This window comes from Miniopterus natalensis, chromosome X, assembly GCF_054644295.1.
Source record: "Miniopterus natalensis isolate mMinNat1 chromosome X, mMinNat1.hap1, whole genome shotgun sequence".
NCBI lineage: Eukaryota > Metazoa > Chordata > Mammalia > Chiroptera > Miniopteridae > Miniopterus > Miniopterus natalensis.
Window position 1 is genome coordinate 56102029 of NC_142103.1, and position 19196 is coordinate 56121224.

General features: G+C 40.0%; 1 protein-coding gene across 4 annotated transcripts in view; it reads left to right on the forward strand.

Moving 5' to 3' along the window:
• PHKA1 (phosphorylase kinase regulatory subunit alpha 1) overlaps positions 1-19196 on the forward strand; it is a 208119-nt gene that overhangs the window by 26591 nt on the left and 162332 nt on the right. For all 4 annotated transcript variants that reach the window (XM_016217630.2, XM_016217631.2, XM_016217634.2 and 1 more), the window contains exons 5-6: positions 3012-3094; positions 17352-17432. In XM_016217630.2, the coding sequence (XP_016073116.1) occupies positions 3012-3094; positions 17352-17432 (164 nt within the window). The remainder of the gene's footprint in view (positions 1-3011; positions 3095-17351; positions 17433-19196) is intronic.

Below are 19196 nucleotides of genomic sequence, written 5' to 3' on the forward strand. Positions count from 1 at the left end.
ACAAGGAGATTCTATTTCTCATCGATTAGAGTGGCAAAGATACAACAAAACTTATTAGAGCAAGTGTTGATGAGGTGCAGGGAATAGGCAGGCAGTGCTGGTTGTTATGTAAACTGTAGAACTTTGCAGAATAACTTGGTGATAATTATCAACATTTAATACACACATGGTGAAGTATTTATGAAGTATACTGATATTTGCAACTTACTTTGAAATGTATCAAAAATAAGGTGGAGCCTAGCCAGGCGTGGCTCAGTGGTTGAGTGTTGACCTAGGATCCAGGTGATTGGGGTTCGATTCCTGGTCAGGGCACATGCCTGGGTTGCGTGCTTAATCCCCAGTCCGGGGTGTGCAGGAGGCAGCTGATCAATGACTCTCTTATCATTGATGTTTCTATCTCTCTCTCTCCCTCTCCTTTCCTCTCTCTGAAATCAATAAATACATATATTTTTTAAAAATTTAAAAAAAAATAAGGTGGATTAATGGATGGATAGATATTTGTTGAAAAAGTATAGTAAGCCCTGCCGAGTGTGGCTCAGTTGGATGGACTGTCATTCTGTACACCAAAAAAGGGTGGGTGCAATTTCTGGTCAGGGCACATACCCAAGTTTCAGGTTTGATCCCCAGTCAGGGCACATTTGCAAATATCTTCTTGCATTGGGTTAGTTGCTTTTTTGTTCTCTCTCTTGCTCTTGTTCTTACTCTCACTGTCCCTTCCTCTCTCTAAAATAATTTTTTTTTAAAAGAAAAAGTATAGTAAAATGTTAATGGTTGAGTCCAGTTGATGTGTATACAAGTGTGCACTGTAAAATTCTCTCATTTCTTTTGTTTGTTGAAAAGTTTCATAATAAAATTTTGGAAAAATATGCATAAATCTGTGTCTTAGCAATTCTACTTCTAAGAATTTACCTTGATATACTGGTACATGTATACAAAGATATATAAATATACAGATATTCATTGCAGCACTGATTGTGGTGATAAAAGATTAGATACAACTTAAATGTCTTTCAATAGTGAACTGGTTATATGAGTAGCCATTCAGTGGAAAGCTGTGTAGCTGTTAAAAAAATGATGCAGATATATTTAAAATTGTCTCCAAGTAATATATGAAAAAAGCAAGGTGCAGCATAGCCTGATATTACTTTTTGCATAATTTTTATATGTGCATAGTGTATATCTGAAAAGATATAGAGGAAACTGGTAAGATTTGTTTCCTCCAGAGAGAAGATTTGGTAGAGTAGGAGTGACGTGAGTCCAAGTGGAAGACTTTCACTGTATACCTGTTGGAATTTCCCTCATTAAAAATAAGAGATAGGGGAACAGAGAGGAGAGAAGTGTTATTTTTAGAACAAAAGTGGATTGTACTGTATATATTGGAAAACAGTATTGCATCTTGGAGGATCTTTGTCTCCAAAATGATGCAGAGGTTGATAGTCAATTGAGTCCTATTTATTAGTTATATGACCTTAGGTAAATAACCTCTCTAAGCCTCAGAAGGACCTGCCTCTTAGGGATGTTGTAAAAATTAAGTGGAAAATTCATATAAAACTCTCTATTGTAAGCTGTAACTATCTTTGTGTAGCTTACATTTAGAACAATTCTCATTTTTACTCCAAAAAATATGGTTTTAAATTCTCCTTAGAATCATAATATTTATCTACTTCTTGCTCAGTATTTAGACTCTCTCCAAATCTTTTATGAAATATTTGTCTTTTTCCAGATGCCTAGGTTTGTACATTTAAACACATTATAAATCAGTTACCTATAGAATTAGGAGTCTGAGACTTTCTACTAAAACCTACAAATAACAGCCCTGGCTAGTTTTGCTCAGTGGTTAGAGCGTCAGCCTGTGGACTGAAGGGTCTCTGGTTTGATTCCCTGTCAAGGGCACATACATGTGTTGTGGGTTCATTCGCCACCCCTGTTGGGGTGCCTGTGGGAGGCAACCAATCAGTGTGTCTCTCCCACAACGTTTCTCTCTTCTCCTCTCTTTCTCTCTCCCTCCTTTCCACTCTTAAAAATCAATGGATAAATATCCTCGAGTGAGGATTAACAAAAAAATAAACCTATAAATAACAGTTAAAATTATTCCATGTTAAAATATGTTAGTATCTCACTTAGTTGAAGACTAGCCTAAAACTGATCTGTGATCTTATTTTTATGGTTTAAGAATCAAAGTACCTTCCATTATTCCTAAGCAGAGTAGAATTACTTGGGAGTGGTAGGACCATTTCACCATTATGGGTGCTTGTAAAGCCTATAGTGATGATTTGTTATCCGTGGAAGTGGGGTTTCCTCCACTGGTGGAAGTAGAGGATCCCTTTCTCCACTGGGTGCTGGGTGTCAGGTTCTTATGATATCTTGAGAAAAAGAATTTTCTAAGACTTGCAGAGGAGAATGAGTGATTTTTATTTGCGTGCAGTTATATCCCTCGGTTTCCAAAGTACCACTTCCCTTAAACCAGTCCTGGAAAAGGTGCAGCTGGGGATTCAGCAAAGATAAAAGCAAAGCCAGTGTCCAGAGTTTCCGTCCTATGGTGGAGTTGAGTCTGGTGTAGTATCAGACTAAAGTCCATTGGTCCATTGAGTGCAGAGCATGAGAGACCCACAAGCTAGGAGTCAGGAAGGAACAGCAAGGGAGAGAGAGCAAGAGGGAACCTCTTTGTTTAGGAGCTTAAATGTAAAATCTTTCTGTGCTTGCAGTGACTACTCCTATATGCCTCTTCTGGCCAATGCCCTGTTCCCAGATATGTCTGACAGGCAAACACCCTTTCTATGTCATTTTGACTTTACTGGGCATGCGTCTATTCTTTCTTTGCCCAGCCCCTTTCTTTGCCCAGGATTTGTGGGGAACAGACCTGGAGAGTGTTAAGCTGTAGCTTACTAGCACAAATGGCAAGTTTATATTGTCCGGCCTTCCCTTTGCTCCTTTCCTGTTAATTAATAACTGGGTTAATTATAACAGTATCACACTGACCAGCTCTATATCTTTATTCTCTTTTTCCTCAGGACTTCATATCATCCACAGCCTAGATGAAGTCAATTTCATACAGAACCTTGTGTTTTACATTGAAGCTGCATATAAAACTGCTGTAAGTACTCATTCGGTAATGCATTTTAAAATATGGTGTTTTTAAAATTCTAGACAACCCATTCTGTCTCTTATAACTGTCCCTCATAATGAAGTAATCTATAAGGCTTATTGCAGAAATTGCCTTTAGCCTCTTTCTTTGCTAAGCTCTGTCAACTTCTGTTTACCTTCTCCCCAAGGGAATTACAGAGGCGAGAGAGGCAAGATGCTATGCTTTCATTTCTTTCAAACTGTATAATATCTGATGGTATGTATTTGGCAATCTGGGGCTAAATTGTAGTCTTTTATTTTAATATATCTTTATTGATTTCAGAGAGAGGAAAGGAGAGGGAGAGAGAGATAGAAACATCAATGATGAGAGAGTCATTGATTGGCTGCAGCTTGCAACCCGGGCATGTGCCCCAATCAGGAATCAAACCCCGATCTCCTGGATCCTAGCTCAATGCTCAACCGCTGAGCCACACCCTGCTGGGCTAAATTGTAGACTTATTTAATTTTAATGACTTATGGTCTTAAACAGAAGCAAGATGGCTAGGGAATATTTTGGGTCAGTTAGCTACTTAGAAATAACATTTAGTCATGTGTAATATTATCTGTAGACATTGATTCAGTATTTACAGTACAAAATAGTTACTGTTTTTTATAACTACTATATGAGGTAAATTTATATTAAATCATAAAATATTTAACATCTCTTCTCCCATGAATGACTGTTCTTCATTACATGCTGTTCATTGTACGGAAAATGGATGTGTCATAAATAGCCCAGTTTTTTAACTTAACTGTTTAGTTTGTTTTTTTTCAGCTGTTTTAGGTGGGAAGGTAAATCTGGAACCTGACATTCCATATTTGCCAGAAGGATAAGTCTAACAGAGACATATTTGATGCAATCAGACATTATTTGTTGACTGATCACTTTGCCTTCTGATACCATAGGCCTGTTGTGGTCCAGGGTACAAGTCAGGATTCTCTGGCCTCTCCACTGCAGCTAAGGATTGCAGCAATAGAATTAATGGTATTTGTTCCTTCTGATACTCTGATCTTTGCTGCACAAACTAGGGTACAGCTGAGTTTAGGAGCAGGTGAGGCTAGCCATGGGATAAATATGGCTTACCTTCCTAAAGCTTTAACTCAGAGACTTGACATGAAAAGTAATTTAAGGTGCATACAGAAATAAATATAGGTGTGAGTATTGTGTGTATGAGTGTTTGTATGCACATGTATGTGTACAAATGGATATTTACAGGTTCTATTCAGTGAGAGGCCCTAGAAGCAGTGACACCACAGTGACAATGAGCACCATTGCTCAAGTCTTGGATTGTATAATTCTCTAATGAAAGAAACCAGGAATCCTTATAGAAGTGGTCAATTCCTGGGCTGGTGTCTGAGAAATACAAAATGAGACTGGAGCATCATGCAGTGACAGAAGTGAGGAAGTGTTCAGAAAAGAATGGGGCATGTCAAACCTGGAAGAACTCCCTAAGACCAAAGTTGGAATAATTTGAGTAACAAAATAAATAATATTTCATTACAACCCAGACAATAACCTAAATATCCATAAGTTCATACTGATATAAATAAACAACTGAATACATAAATGGAGGAGAAAGGTTAGTCTTCCTTAATGATGAATTGCAGAGGTAATGAAGAAACCAGAAAATCACCATTGAAACACCACTAATAATTGTTGCAGGCAAGAATCACACTAATGGATGCTATCAACTGATGGTTGTTGGCACCATTTTAACAACAGGAATCCCCAATTTAGGTGCAGTGAAGAAGTAAACTTTATTCAGTGTAAAACAGCTCAATTGTGATATAGCATGGCCTTACTGTGGGGCCAGGTCATCTCAGCTAGACAGCTGTGGTCCTCAATGGTCTGCTCTGCTGTGCTTTAGTCTGCTTTGCTCTGTGCCAGTCTTCCCTAGCCTGCACGGGTCTGCTATGCAAACTCCTGTGAGACGTCTTTGGCGCGCCAGCTCAGCCAGGGAAACAGTCTTCAGTCTTTGGTGGAAAGGGAAAGTGCAACCCCAGAGCCAGAGGGGAGCTGGCTTATATGGACAGAAGTCCCCACCTCTAGTCTCTGATTAGTCTTTCCTCATGCAAATGAGGACTCAAAATTCTCACTGTTTAATTTGCCCAAAAAGCACTGTCCTGATTGGTCAGAATAGAGCCACTCTGGTTGGTTGGAGCTGTGTAGCTCCAATTGGATAGAGAAAGCCTTAGTACTATTGGTTAAAATAGGATTCCAGGAATTCCTTTATAAGGGCTGACTCAGAAGGCAGAAACAGTCCAGGCAGGCAGTTCAGTGCAGGCTTCTCCCTGAAGTATAGAGTGAGGGGTCCCTGTGTAAAAATGGCTCCTAGGCTCTGATTTTGATTTTTGTTTTTAAATTTGAGCCTAGTTAGCCACCAGGAGCCCTTCTTAGTAGATATTTTCTTTCTCAGGGTTTACAATGCTAAATTAGTGGATGGGTGTTGGAGAAGAAACAGGATATTTGCAGGTGTCAAGTGTCTCAAGATATTTATTAATTACAAGGGGGAACACAGTAACAGTAGAATGGAATAACCCTGAAGACAACACCTTAACCAAGTGATGAAAGTTAACATCACCAGAGATAAGACATAACAACATCATGTACCCCATGATATAATGCACTGAGAAGGGCACAGCATAGTGTCTGTAGTATTCTTGCTCAAAATGCATAACCTCAATCTAAGTAAGAAAAGATATGAGGCAAACCCAGATTTAGGGAAATCTATAAAACACTTGACAACTAATCTTCAAAGAGTGTCAAGATCATGAAAAACAAGACTGTAGGAATTGTAACTGATTGGAAGAGACTAAGGAGGCATGACAAATGTAGCCTGGTATTCTGTCCTGGATCCTAGAATATAAAAAGGCTATATTAGTGGAAAAAAGTGGTGAAATCCTAATAAAGTCGATAATTTGGTTACTAGTATTTTTCTGATGTTAATTTCTTAGCTTTGATAGTTGTACTATGGTTATGTCAGGTGTTAACATTAAGGAAAGCTGAGTGAAAGGTGTATGGAAACTCACTATACTAGTTTTGTAACTTCTTTGAAGTCTAAAGTTATTTCAAAATAAAGTTTATTAAAAGTAATTTTAGATAGTGCAAGTAGGGAGAACTGAAGAAAAATCATAGAGTCTGGTAAGACAGGAGGGTTGTAGAAAGGGGGAGTTCCCCCTGAAGCCTGTGCTGGGCTCCAACCCCAATGCTTGGAGGCTGCGAAGCTCCTTCCCCTCAGGAGTGTGGACCGGAATCCAAAAGCGGGGATCTCACACCTGGAGCACAGGAGAGGGGAAGGAGTGCCCCTCACTGAAAGCAGAGGGACCCAGGGGAGCGGTGAATCTGCTAGAAAGAGACAGCTCCTTCCTAGGAAACAAAGCTTTTAATGGCAGATGCTACCAGACCAGCATCTAATGCTCAGGGTGCCGACCATAAGAAAGGCTGTCCCAAAGTGTGTGGCACCCGAGTAGTAAGGGACCAGAGGTTAGGACTCAGCAGCAGCACACGGGGACACTGCCTCCTTGTAAGACAGTGTGTTGAGCCCCAGAAAGCATTGAATATGCGTGGTAGGGGGGACGGGAGGGGGAGAACCCTCCCTCCCCGAGCTCCTGGTGCTAAGACTCGGATTTGTGACCAGCCCTGAGGGGCACCATGGTGGAGCATGGAGCTGCCCCAGCTTTACTGAGATCAGTGTGCAGAGGAGCTGCGTGTAGCTGACTTTGGGTCCCCTCCTGATGGGTTCCTTGGCATGCGGGCAGGGGGACATTGCTGGGCAGACTCTCTGCCTGTGTGTTGCTTTGTTCATTTTTGAGTTTTTGATCTCTGAACTGGCTCCCACCTTCCCGGAGTGCACTGGGCTGGTAGGCCAGGGGAGGCTGGGATTGGTGTCTTCAGAGTAGACTCTTTGATGGGTGGGCCTGGTGAGGCTAGCCAACCAGAGCAGGGAAAGAAGAGAAGCCTACCTGCCTCTCCTTCAGACTGGGAGCACCACCCCCAACAGGAAAGGGGCTTGTCCAGCTCACTGAGGCCCCAGATACCCCCCACAGGACACAGTACTGAGAGGAAAGGGAGAACAGCTCACAGGAGGACATTACAAGAATAAAGCTCTCAAGGACTGTTGTTTGGGGACTGGAGGAAAAGCTGAAAACCCCTGCTGGGGGTGGTACAGGCAAAGAGCTCACTGGAATGTTCTTTAATCAAACCCACTGATCGTAGGCTGCTAAAATGGCCCATACAGAAAAGGCAACAGACTGAAGTCAATCTGAAACTGCAGCAGGCCAGTGTATGGGCAACTAGAATCAGAGGACAGGGTAGGGACTGAGGAGCTGGCTGTGGAGCAGAGACTAACTCACTCACAGTGAGTGCCTGACAGTGAAACCTCTAAGTAAGGGGAGTGATACCCTGAGCTACACTAGCCATCCTGCACCCTAAAGACTCTACAGAGACTCTAGAGTAAGACCAGGCAACTACAAAGTTACAAAATAGCTGACAAGAGAAGGTGGTCCACGGAGAGCCTCAGACCAACCATCTAGCTAAGGACACCAGAGCCAAACCTAGAAAGCTCCTCACATTGTCTGATACACAGGTACCTCCCAGGAGAACGGAAATCAGCGTACAAAACAGTGAGCCGCAGACAACACAAGCCTCCCAGAAGAAATTCACCTGATTGTCTTTTGTTGGTTTTGTTTGTTTGTTTTTTCTCTTTTTTCCTTAGGAAGAAGAGAAAGGGGGAAAAAATCATTTGTTTTTTTCTTCGTTTTAAATTTTATAATAACTTTTAAAATTTTTTTTTAATTTTTTTAATTAATTTATTTTATTTTATTTTTTTAAAGAATTTTGTTTTGCTTAGCTTGTTTTTTGTTTTGTTTCTTTGCTTCATTTTGTTTATCCTTCTAATATCAGGACTTTCTTGATATTCCTGCTTAATGGCTACGACTTTATCATTATAACCAACAACTTTACTGCTTTTCTCTATAGTTTCCCCCAAATCTCTTACTGGACTCATTCCCTGCCCGGGTTTATCTCTTTCTCTCTCCTCTTGATCCATTCGTATAACTTTTTTTTTCTTTTTTTGTTTTATTTATATTTATTTATTTATTTATTTTAAATTTATCTTTATTGTTGAGAGTATTACAGATATCCCATTTTCCCCCAAAATTGATTCCCTCCACTTCTCTCCTACCCGCTTCCCAGGCCTTCACCCCATTATTAACTGTGTCCATTGGTTATTCATATAACTTCTTCGGTTAATTTCTTCCCACTCTCCACCCCCCCTTGTTCTTTCCTCTGAAATATCATCGTCTGTTCCATGTGTCAATGTCTCTGGATCTATTTACTTCATGAGATTCTTTTGTTCATTAGCTTCTTCTTAAAGAAGACCCTTCAATTTTTCCTGTAGTGCTTGTCTAGTGCTGATGAACTCCTTTAGCTTTTTCTTATCTGTGAAGCTCTTTATTTGACCTTCAATTCTAAATGATAGCTTTGCTGGGTAGAGCAATCTTGGTTGTGGTTCCATGTTTTTCATCACTTTGAATATTTCTTGCCACTCCCTTCTGGCCTGCAAAGTTTCTTTTGAGGAATCATCTGACAGTCGTGTGCGTGCTCCCTTGTAGGTAACTAACTACTTTTCTCTTGCTGCTTTTAAGATTCTCTCTTTGTCTTTAACCTTTGGCATTTTAATTATGATGTGTCTTGCTGTGGGCCTCTTTGGATTCCTCTTGTTTGGGACCCTCTGTGCTTCCTGGACTTGTAAGTCTATTTCTTTCCCCAGGTAGGGGAAGTTTTCTGTAATTATTTTATCAAATAGGTTTTCAATTCCTTGGTCTCTTTCCTCTCCTTCTGGCACCCCAATAATATGAATGTTGGGCCTCTTGAAGTTGTCCCAGAGGCTCCTTATACTATCTTCATATTTCTGGATTCTTTTTTCTTTTTGCTCTTCTGGTTGGGTGTTTTTTGTTTTCTCATGTTCCAAATTGCTGATTTGATTCTGATCGTCCTCTACTCTACTGTTGATTCCATGTAAATCATTCTTCATTTCATTTCCTGTAGCCTTCATTTCAAATTGGTACTTTATTATGTTATCGATTTTCTCAGTTATTTTCCTAACAGTATGCTTAAACATCCTTATAACCAAAATTCTGAACTCTCTATCTGTTAGCTTGCTTGGATCTATTTCATTTAGTTCCTCTTCTAGAGATTTCTTCTGTTCTTTCCTTTCTGACATGTTTCTTTGCCTCCACATTTTGGCTGCTTCCTGGTGTTTGTTTCTATGTATTAGGTAGAGCTCCTATGTCTCCTGGAATTTGTAGAGTGGATTTGTGCAGTAGGTGTCTTGTAGGGTCCAGTGGTTCAGCCTCCCCAGTCACCTGAGCTGGGCCTTCTAGGTGCTCCCATGTGTGGACTGTGTGCTCTGTCCTGTTGTAGTTGAGCCTTGGTTGCTGTTGGCGTCCCTGGGAGGAACTGACCCCCAGGCCAATCAGCTGTGAGGACCAGCTGCAACTACAGCCAAAAAGCTGCTGTGCTGGAGACACCCCTATGGAGCAGGATTTACTTCAGTGGAGCTTTGGTGTTCACCAAGTGGGCCCCATGAGTGTCACTCGTGGATGTGGTAGGGTTGTAATCCAGCTTGGTCAAGTCTGACCTCCAGGTACACTGTCTCTGGGGCTTCCAGGGAGGTGCAAAGTCAGCCTGTTCCAGTGCCTTTCCCAGGGACACCCAGCATGAGCTACACAGCAAACCATAGTTGGCTTCTACTTGTGCTGGGCTTTGCGTTGTCCACGAGAGGCCAAGCTATGAAACAATGCAGGCTGCCGCTAGTTCCAGGCCTGGGGCCACTTATCAAGCTGTATGGGGCCCACTGCTGCTTGTTTGAGAGATTTTAGGAAATTTCTAAGCATGAGGCTCGAGAGGCCACTTGCATAAAAAAGCCACTAGAAATGGCCTGGATGAGCTTGCAGTTTGGAGGGGCAGGGCCTTCGGGAATCACGGGGCAGGGCCAAAGGTGTGAGTCAGGTGCTGGTGATTCAAATATGGCGCTTGCTTGCCGGGTGTGTGAGGCGGACTCGCCACAGGAGCAATGGCCTCCGCCAGCTCTTCTGCCTGGGAGGAATCTGACCCTCCACCTCTCGCCCAATTTCAGGCAGGTTAGTTCCTCCCCAAGTGTCCCAGGTTTGTGCAGACTGCTGCCCGGCGCTGGGGCTCAGAGGGAGTGCGTCTGAGTGAGTCTATGTGCGGTCCTTTAAGAGGAGCTCCCTGGGGCTCCTGCAGCCTCCGCATCCCTCAGCCACAGTCCCCACTGGTTTCACAGCCTGAAGTTGTGGGGACACCTCTTCCTGGTCTTGGATCCCTGGACTGGGGGCCTGCTGTGGGGCTGGGACCCCTCACTCCTCCAGGAAACCCCCACAGCCAAGATTCCCTCCTGGCTTTAAAGCGCAGAACCGGGTGTGGGCCCCTGGCATGCCTCCAATTCAGCCCCAATCCACCTGCATCTGTGCCCCTCCTACCAGTCTCGGTGCTTCTTCAGTTCCCTGGTTGTAGGGCTTCTGTTCAGCTGGATTTCAGGAGGTTCTGAGTGATGGTGGTTCTGTATTTTAGTTGTAATTTTGATGTGGTTGCGGGAGGCAGTGGGTGCAGCTGTTACCTATGCCACCATCTTGCTTCTCCCAGCCTTTTCCCTCTGTCTTTTGCTTTCCTCCCTTCTGTTTCCCTGTCCTTTTATTCGATTGTTAGTTTCTCTTATTCCCTTTAATGTATTTTTAGTTTTTCATTTTCAACTATTATCCTATTCCTATTCTTTCTCATAATTGTTTCCTCGCCCTTCTTTCAGAATCTTTTCTCTGCCTCTATTATCTCCCAGTAGTTTCTCTATTTTTTACATTTTAGTTTATTATCATTATTTTCTAAATTTTAGTCACTATTAACAACAAAATACTTTCTCTAAGCTTTACTTTTCTTTCTCTTTTTTTTAAGCTATTTTTTTCCCCTCTAGAACTTGTGTTCTCCCTTCAGTCTCCAAGTTCTCTTTTCACTTGAATTATTTTCATTTTGACTGTCAAGATATTTTGTGAGATAATTGTTGTTTCCTGGAAATTTAGTTGGGTATTGTACTGCCTTGCTAGCACCCATACAACAGCTTACACGGTGAGGTTGAGGCTGAGACACACAGTTAGCCAACCTGAAAGGAGAGTCCACCCAAGGACTGGTGAACAACACACTAGACCAAACCACAACAGGAGCACCCAAAGAACCCACAAAAGGGACACCCACAAAAAGAACATGCCTAGAGAAAAAAGCTCAAAAGTATAAGGAAAACACACCTCTGGGATCCACTGGTCTCACACTATGAAATCCCTTCCCACAAGACTGGGATACAGCAAATATACCTAATATATAGATACAAACACTAACACCTACCAAAATGGGGAGACAAAGAAACAACCGCCAAATTGAAGAAAAGGGAAAATTGCAAGAAAAGGACTTTGATGAGATGGAGTTAAGCAAGTTATCAGAAACAGAGTTCAGAGTATTGATTATCAAGATGCTCAAGGAACTTAAGAAGACACTAGATGATAAGATCGAGGACCTTAGTGCAAACATGAAAAGAGATACATAGCATAAACAAAAATCAGACAGAGATAAAGAATGCTGTATCTGATATAAGGAATGCACTGGAAAGAATTAAAAGCAGGCTTAATGAAGCAGAGGATAGAATAAGTGAGTTAGAAGACAAGGTAGAAATAATCAATCAGAGCAGCAAAAATAAAAACACTTAAAAAGCATGAGGACAGTCTAAGGGAGCTTTGGGAAAACATGAAGGAAAACAGTATTCTCATTATAGGAGTGCCAGAGGGGGAGTAAAGAGAGCAAGGGATAGAGAACTTGGTGGAGGAAATAATGACAGAAAACTTCCCTAGGCTGGAGAGGGAGAAAGCTACACAAGTTCAGAAAGCACAGAGGGTTCCAAACAAGAGGGACCCAAAGAGACCCACTCCAAGACACATCATAATTAAAATGGCAAATGTCAAGGACAAAGAAAATATTAAGGGCTGCAAGAGAGAGACAAGCAGTGACCTACAATGGAACCCCCATAAGGCTGACAGCTGATTTCTCAATAGAGACTCTTCAGGCTAGAAGGGAGTGGCATGAAGTTCTCCAAGTAATGAAAAGCAAGACCATGCAACCAAGATTGCTTTATCCAGCAAGGCTATCATTTAAAATTGAAGGTGAAATAAAGAGCTTCTCAGAGAAAAAAAGGCTAAAGGAGTTCAGTACCACCAAACCAGCATTGCAAGAAATGCTAAAAGCACTGCTCTAAGAAAAAGAAGGAATAGTGAGAGAAAGGTACATCAGCATAAAGGGGGAAAATGGCATTAAATAAGTTTATATCAATAGAAACCTTAAATGTAAATGGAATAAATTGTCCAATCAAAGACATAGAGTAGCTGAATGGATAAGAAAACAGGACCCAAATATATGTTGTCTACAAGAGACCCACCTGAGAGCAAGATTCACACAGGCTAAAATTGAAGGGATGGAATAAAATCTTCCATGCAAATGGAAAGGAAAAGAAACCTGGAGTAGCAATACTTATTTCTGACAAAACAGACTTCAAAATAAAGACCATAACAACAGACAAAGATAGTCACTACATAATACTAAAGGGATCCATCCAACAGGAGGAAATAACCCTTATAAATATATATCCACCCAATATAGGAGTACCTAAATATATAAAACATCCCTTGGAGGACTTTAAGGGGGAAATTGACAGCAACAAAATCATAGTGAGGGACACTAACACCCCACTGTCAGCACTGGACAGATCATCAAGACAAAAATCACGGGGAAACACAGACCTTAAATGACCCATTACACCAAATGGATTTAATTGACATTTACAGAACATTTCATTCTAAAACAGCAGAATACACAATCTTCTCAAGTGAATAAGGGACATTCTCAAAAATAGACCACATATTAAGGCACAAGGCAAGTCTCACAAATACAAGAAGATTGAAATCATATCAAGCATCTTCTTGAAATTGAGCACTATAAAAATAAACCTCTAAAATATTCAAACACATAGAAGCTAAATAGCATGCTATTAAACAATGAATGGGTTACCAGTGAGATCAAGGAAAAAATCAAACACTTTATGAAAAAAATGAAAATGACCAGACAACCACCCAAAATCTATGGACACAGCGGAAGCAGTTCTGAGAGGAAAATTCATAGCATTACAGGGCTATTTCAAGAAATAAGAAAAACTCTAATGAACCATCTAGCACAACGATTAAAAGAACTGGAATGAGAACACCAAGAAAATCCCCAAGGAAGCAGAAGGAAGGGAATAATAAAGATCAGAGCAGAAATTAATGACATAGAGACTAAAAAAACAATACAAAATTCAATGAAATCAAGAGGTGGCTTTTTGAAAAGATAAAAAAGGTTGATGCACCTTTCACCAGACTCATCAAGAAACAAAGAGAGAAGACCCAAATAAATAAAATCAGAAATGAAAGAGGCAATATAACAACCGACCCAACAAAAATACAAAGGAGTGTAAGAAAATACTATGAGCAAGTATATGCCAACAATTTGGACAACATGGGTGAAATGGACAAGTTCCTAAAAGCATACAACCTTCCAAAGCTGAATCAAGAAGAGGCAGAAAACCTGAATAGGCTGATAACAATTAATGAAATTGAAGCAGTAATAATAAAACTCCCAGCAAACAAAAGCCCTGACTAGATGGATTTACAGACGAGTTTAATCAAACATTCAAAGAAGAATTAACACCTATTCTGTTCAAACAATTCGAGAAAATCCAAGAGGAGGGAAAACTCCCAAACTCTTTTTATGAGACAAGTATCATTGTAATCCCAAAACCAGATAAAGACACTACAAAGAAGAAAATTACAAGTCAGTATCCCTGATGAACATAGATGCTAAAATCCTCACTAAAATACTAGCAAACTGGATCCAGCAATACATTTAAAAGATCATACATCACAACCAAGTGGGATTTATTCCAGGGATGCAAGGCTGGTATAACATCCGCAAATCAATAAATGTGTTACATCACATAAACAAAATGAAGGACAAATATCATATGATCATATCAATAGATGCAGAAAAAGCATTTGACAAAATCTAGCACCCATTTCTAATAAAATCTCTTAGCCCAGTGGAAATAGAGGGATCATACCTCAATATAATAAAGGCCATATATGACAAACCTACGGCCAACATCATACTCAATGGTGAAAAACTAAAACCATTTTCCTTAAATCAGGAACAAGACAGGAGTGCCCACTTTCACCACTCTTATTCAACATAGTACTGGAAGTCCTTGCCACAGCCATCAGACAGGAAGAAAACATGAAAAGTGTCCAAATTGGAAAGGAGGAAGTAAAACTGTCATTATTTGCAGATGACATGATATTGTACATAGAAACCTTAAAGACTCCATCAAAGTACTACTAGATTTGATAAATGAATTTGGCAAGGCAGCTGGATACAAAATCAACATCTAGAAATCAATGGCATTCTTATACACCAACAATGATATTTCAGAGAGAGAAACTAAAAAAACAATACCATTTACCATTGCAAGTAAAAAAATAAAATACCTAGGAATAATTTAACTAAGGATGTAAAAGACCTGTACTCGGAAAACTATGGTACACTGAGAAAAGTAGAGGAAGACATAAACAAGTGGAAGAATATACCATGCTCATGGATTGGAAGAATTAATATCATTAAAATGTCCATATTACACAAAGCAATTTATAGATTCAATGCAATTCCTATTAAAATACCAACAGCATATTTCACAGATCTAGAAGAAACATTTTGAAAATTTATATGGAACCAAAAAGACCCCAAATAGTTGCAGCCATCTTGAGAAAAAAGAACAGAGTGAGAGGGATCACTTTCCCCGACATCAAACTGTACCACAAAGCCATTGTAATCGAAACGACCTGGTATTGGTACAACAACAGATATGTAGATCAATGGAACAGAACAGACACCCCAGAAATAGACCCAAACCATTATAGTCAGTTAATATTTGGCAAAGGAGACAAGAGCATCCAATGGAGTAAATCCAGGCTCTTCAGTAAGTGGTGCTGGGAAAATTGGACAGCTACATGCAAAAAAATGAAACTAGAAAACCAGCTTTCACCACAAAAATAAACTCAAAATGGATAAAAGACTTAAACATAAGTCATGAAACCATAAAAATCCTGGAAGAAAACATAGGCAGTAAAGTCACAGATATCCCACGTAGAGGAATTTTCACTGATACATCTCCTACGGCAATAGAAATAAAAGAAAAACACAAATGGGACTACTTCGAACTAAAAAGCTTCTGCACAGCAAAAGAAAACAGCCTCAAAATACAAAGGAACCCCACTGTCTGGGAAAACATATTTACCAAGGATGTATCTGATAAGGGGCTAATTTCCAAAGTGTACAAAGAACTCATACTACTCAGCAGGAGGAAGACAAACAACCCAATTAAGAAATGGGCAAAGGACATCAATAGACACTTTTCCAAGGAGGACATACAGATGGCCAAGAGACATATGAGAAAATGCTCAATGTCACTAATCATCAGAGAGATGCAAATTAAAACCACAATGAGGTATCACTTCACACCTGTCAGAATGGCTACCATCAACAAATCAATAAACGAGTTGCGCTGGCAAGGATGTGGAGAAAGGAGAACCCTAGTACACTGCTAGTGGGAATGTAGACTGGTGCAACCAGTATGGAAAACAGTATGGAGGTTCCTCAAAGAATTAAACATGGAGCCCAGCTGGGCATGGCTCTGCGGTTGAGCGTCAACCTAGGATCCAGGTGATTGGGGTTCGATTTCCGGGCAGGGCACATGCCCGGGTTACGGGCTCGATCAATGTCTCTATCATCATTGATGTTTCTATCTCTCTCTCCCTCTCCTTTCCTCTCTCTGAAATCAATAAAGATATATATATAAAAAAATTAAACATGGAGCTTCCTTTTGACACCGCAATCCCACTTTTAGGAATATGTCCTAAGAATCCTAAAACACTAATCAGAAAGAAAATATGCACCCCTATGTTCTTAGCACTGCAATTTACAATAGCTAAGACCTGGAAACAGCCCAAGTGCCCATCAGTAGATGAGTGGATAAAAAAGCTGTGGGACATATACACCATGGAATACTACGCAGGTATAAAGAAGAAGGATCTCATATCATTTTGGATAGTATGAATGGACCTGGAGAAAATTATGCTAAGTGAAATAAACCAGACAAAGAAAGAGAAATATCACATGATCTCGCTTATGTGTGGAATCTAAGGAGCTTAATAAACTGATGAACAGAATAGATTCAATGACATGGAGGCATAGATCAGACTGACAAATGTCCGAAGGATGGAAGAGAGTGGGTAGGTGGAGGGTGAGAGATTAACCAAAGAATTTATATGCATATGTGCACAACCCAACGACAGGGGCAATGGTGGGGAGCGGGACTGGGGAGAGGGATGAGACGAGGTGGAATGAGTCATTGTGGAGAAAAAGGCACATTTGTAGTATTTTAAACAAAAATAAAAAAAATTAAAAAGTAATTTTAACTGTTATCTGTATATTATAAAGAGGCCACAAAGAGCTATAGTTAAAAATGTAAGCTTTGGAGTGAGAGTACTTGAATTGTAATCCTAGCTCTGTCACTTATTAGCTGTGTGTTCTTGGGTAAATCACATAACCTCTCTTTGCTCCTCAGTTTTGTCATCTGTAAAATGTAATGATTAAGGAAGATAATAGTGTAAAGTGCATTGGTCAGTGCATGGAACATTTTCAATGCCAATATGAAGTAAAATTAGAATGGAAATTTTAGATTAAATATCTGGGTGTGGTTTCGGCTTCATTTCCTAGACCCCTTCGGTATCTGCTTTAATGGAAATTTTTGAGAGGTACCTCTCTAGATGGACTGAACTAGAGGTTTTAGTACAGGTCAACTGTCCAGGAGTCCTCCAACTTCTTGGAGGCCCCACTAGAATTCAAAGTTACTTGAAAAATATCTATGGGGTCAACTGAACTCATTTGCATATCCTTAGTGAGCATTGTGGGTACATATAAGTATGGCAAATTAGCTATTATGTGTGCCTTTTATTCAAGTGTTGTGCATCTGTTAAACATTTAGTAGTGATGATTTGCTAATGGTATATTGGTTATTTTATGCCAGGACTTTGGAATATGGGAACGTGGAGACAAGACCAACCAAGGAATCTCAGAATTGAATGCCAGTTCAGTTGGAATGGCAAAGGTAATTTTCCTTGCTTTGTTTCTCCCATGTATGGGGTAAGGAATTCTGGTACACCTTTGCCATAGATAAAAGCTTAATGGGAATATGGACAATCTCCAAATTAATTGTTCTTTTAAACTACAGGTAAAATTCAGATTCTCCCATAGAACTATGAACATGTAGGTGAAGACTTCTTTCATAAGCTCCAGGTTTATATGTCCAAACTAGTTTTGTACCATATTTCTACTTGCATACCCTACAAGGACATCAGAGAACATATCTTAAACTAAACAAATCATCTCTACCTTTACAAAAACAAACAAAAGAAGGTCTTTGGTTTTTCTGTATACCATTTGACAAAGCCTGATATCATGAAACCATTTCTCTTTTTGTTGTTATTGTTGTTGCTGCTTTAATCTTTATTGTTGAAAGTATTACAAATGTCCCCGTTCTCCCCCCAATGACCACTCCTCCCTATTCCTTCCCTCGTGAGGCCTTCACCACATTATTGTCTATGCCCATGGGTTATGCATATATGCATATAAATTGTTTGGTTAATCTCTTCCTGCCTCCCCCTGCCTTTCCCTATGAGAATCATCAGTCTGTTGCATGCTTCCATGTCTCTGGATCTATTTTATTTGCCATTTTATTTCGTTCACTAGATTTCTCATATAATTGAGATCATGTATTACTTTTCTTTCTCTGACTGGCTTATTTCTCTTAGCATAATAATCTCCATAAGGTTCCTTCCATGTTTTCTTAAAGGGTAAGAGATCCCTCTTTTTTATAGCTGCATAGTATTCCATTGTGTAAATGTACTACAGCTTTTTTATTCACTCATCTACTGATGGGCACTTGGGCTGTTTCCAGATCTTATCTATGGTAAATGACACTGCTATGAACATGGAGATGCACATATTCTTTCTGATTAGTGTTTAAAGTTTCTTAGGATATATTTCTAGAAGTGGGATCACTAGGTCAAATGGCATTTCCATTTTTAATTTTTTGAGAAAAGTCCATACTGTTTTCATTCACACCAGGAGTGAACGAGGGTTCTCTACATCCTCACCAGCACTTCTTGTTTGTGGATATTGATAGTATCCATTCTGAAAGGTGTGAGGTGGTATCTCATTGTCATTTTAATTTGCATCTCTCTAATGATTAACGACATTGAGCATTTTTTCATGCGTCTCTTGACCATTTATATGTCCTCTTTGGAGAAGTGTCTATTCAGGTCCTTTGCCCATTTTTTAATTGGATTGTTTGTCTTCCTTTTGTTGAGTTGTATGAGTACTTTATATATTTTGGAAATTAACCCATTATCAGATGAACCATTGTCGAATATGTTCTTCCATACAGTGGGTTTCCTTTTCATTTTGATGCTGATTTCATTTGCTGCACAGAAGCTTTTCATTTTTATATTTTTTATTTTTTAAAAAATACGTCTTTATTGATTTTAGAGAGAGGAAGGGAGAGGGAGAGAGAGAGATAGAAACATCAATTATTAGAGAGTCATTGATCTGCTGTCTCCCACATACCTCCTACTGGGGATCAAGCCCGAAACCTGAGTTTGTGCCCTGGGAATCGAACCACGGTCTCCTGGATCATAGGTCGGTGCTCAACCACTGAGCCACACCAGACAGGCAGAACTTTTTATTTTGATGTAGTCCCATTTGTTTATTTTTTCCTTTGTTTCTCTTGCCCTAGGGAATGTATCAGTGAAAATTCTGCTACATAAGATGTCTGATATTTTGCTGCCTATGCTTCCTTCTAGGATTTTTATGG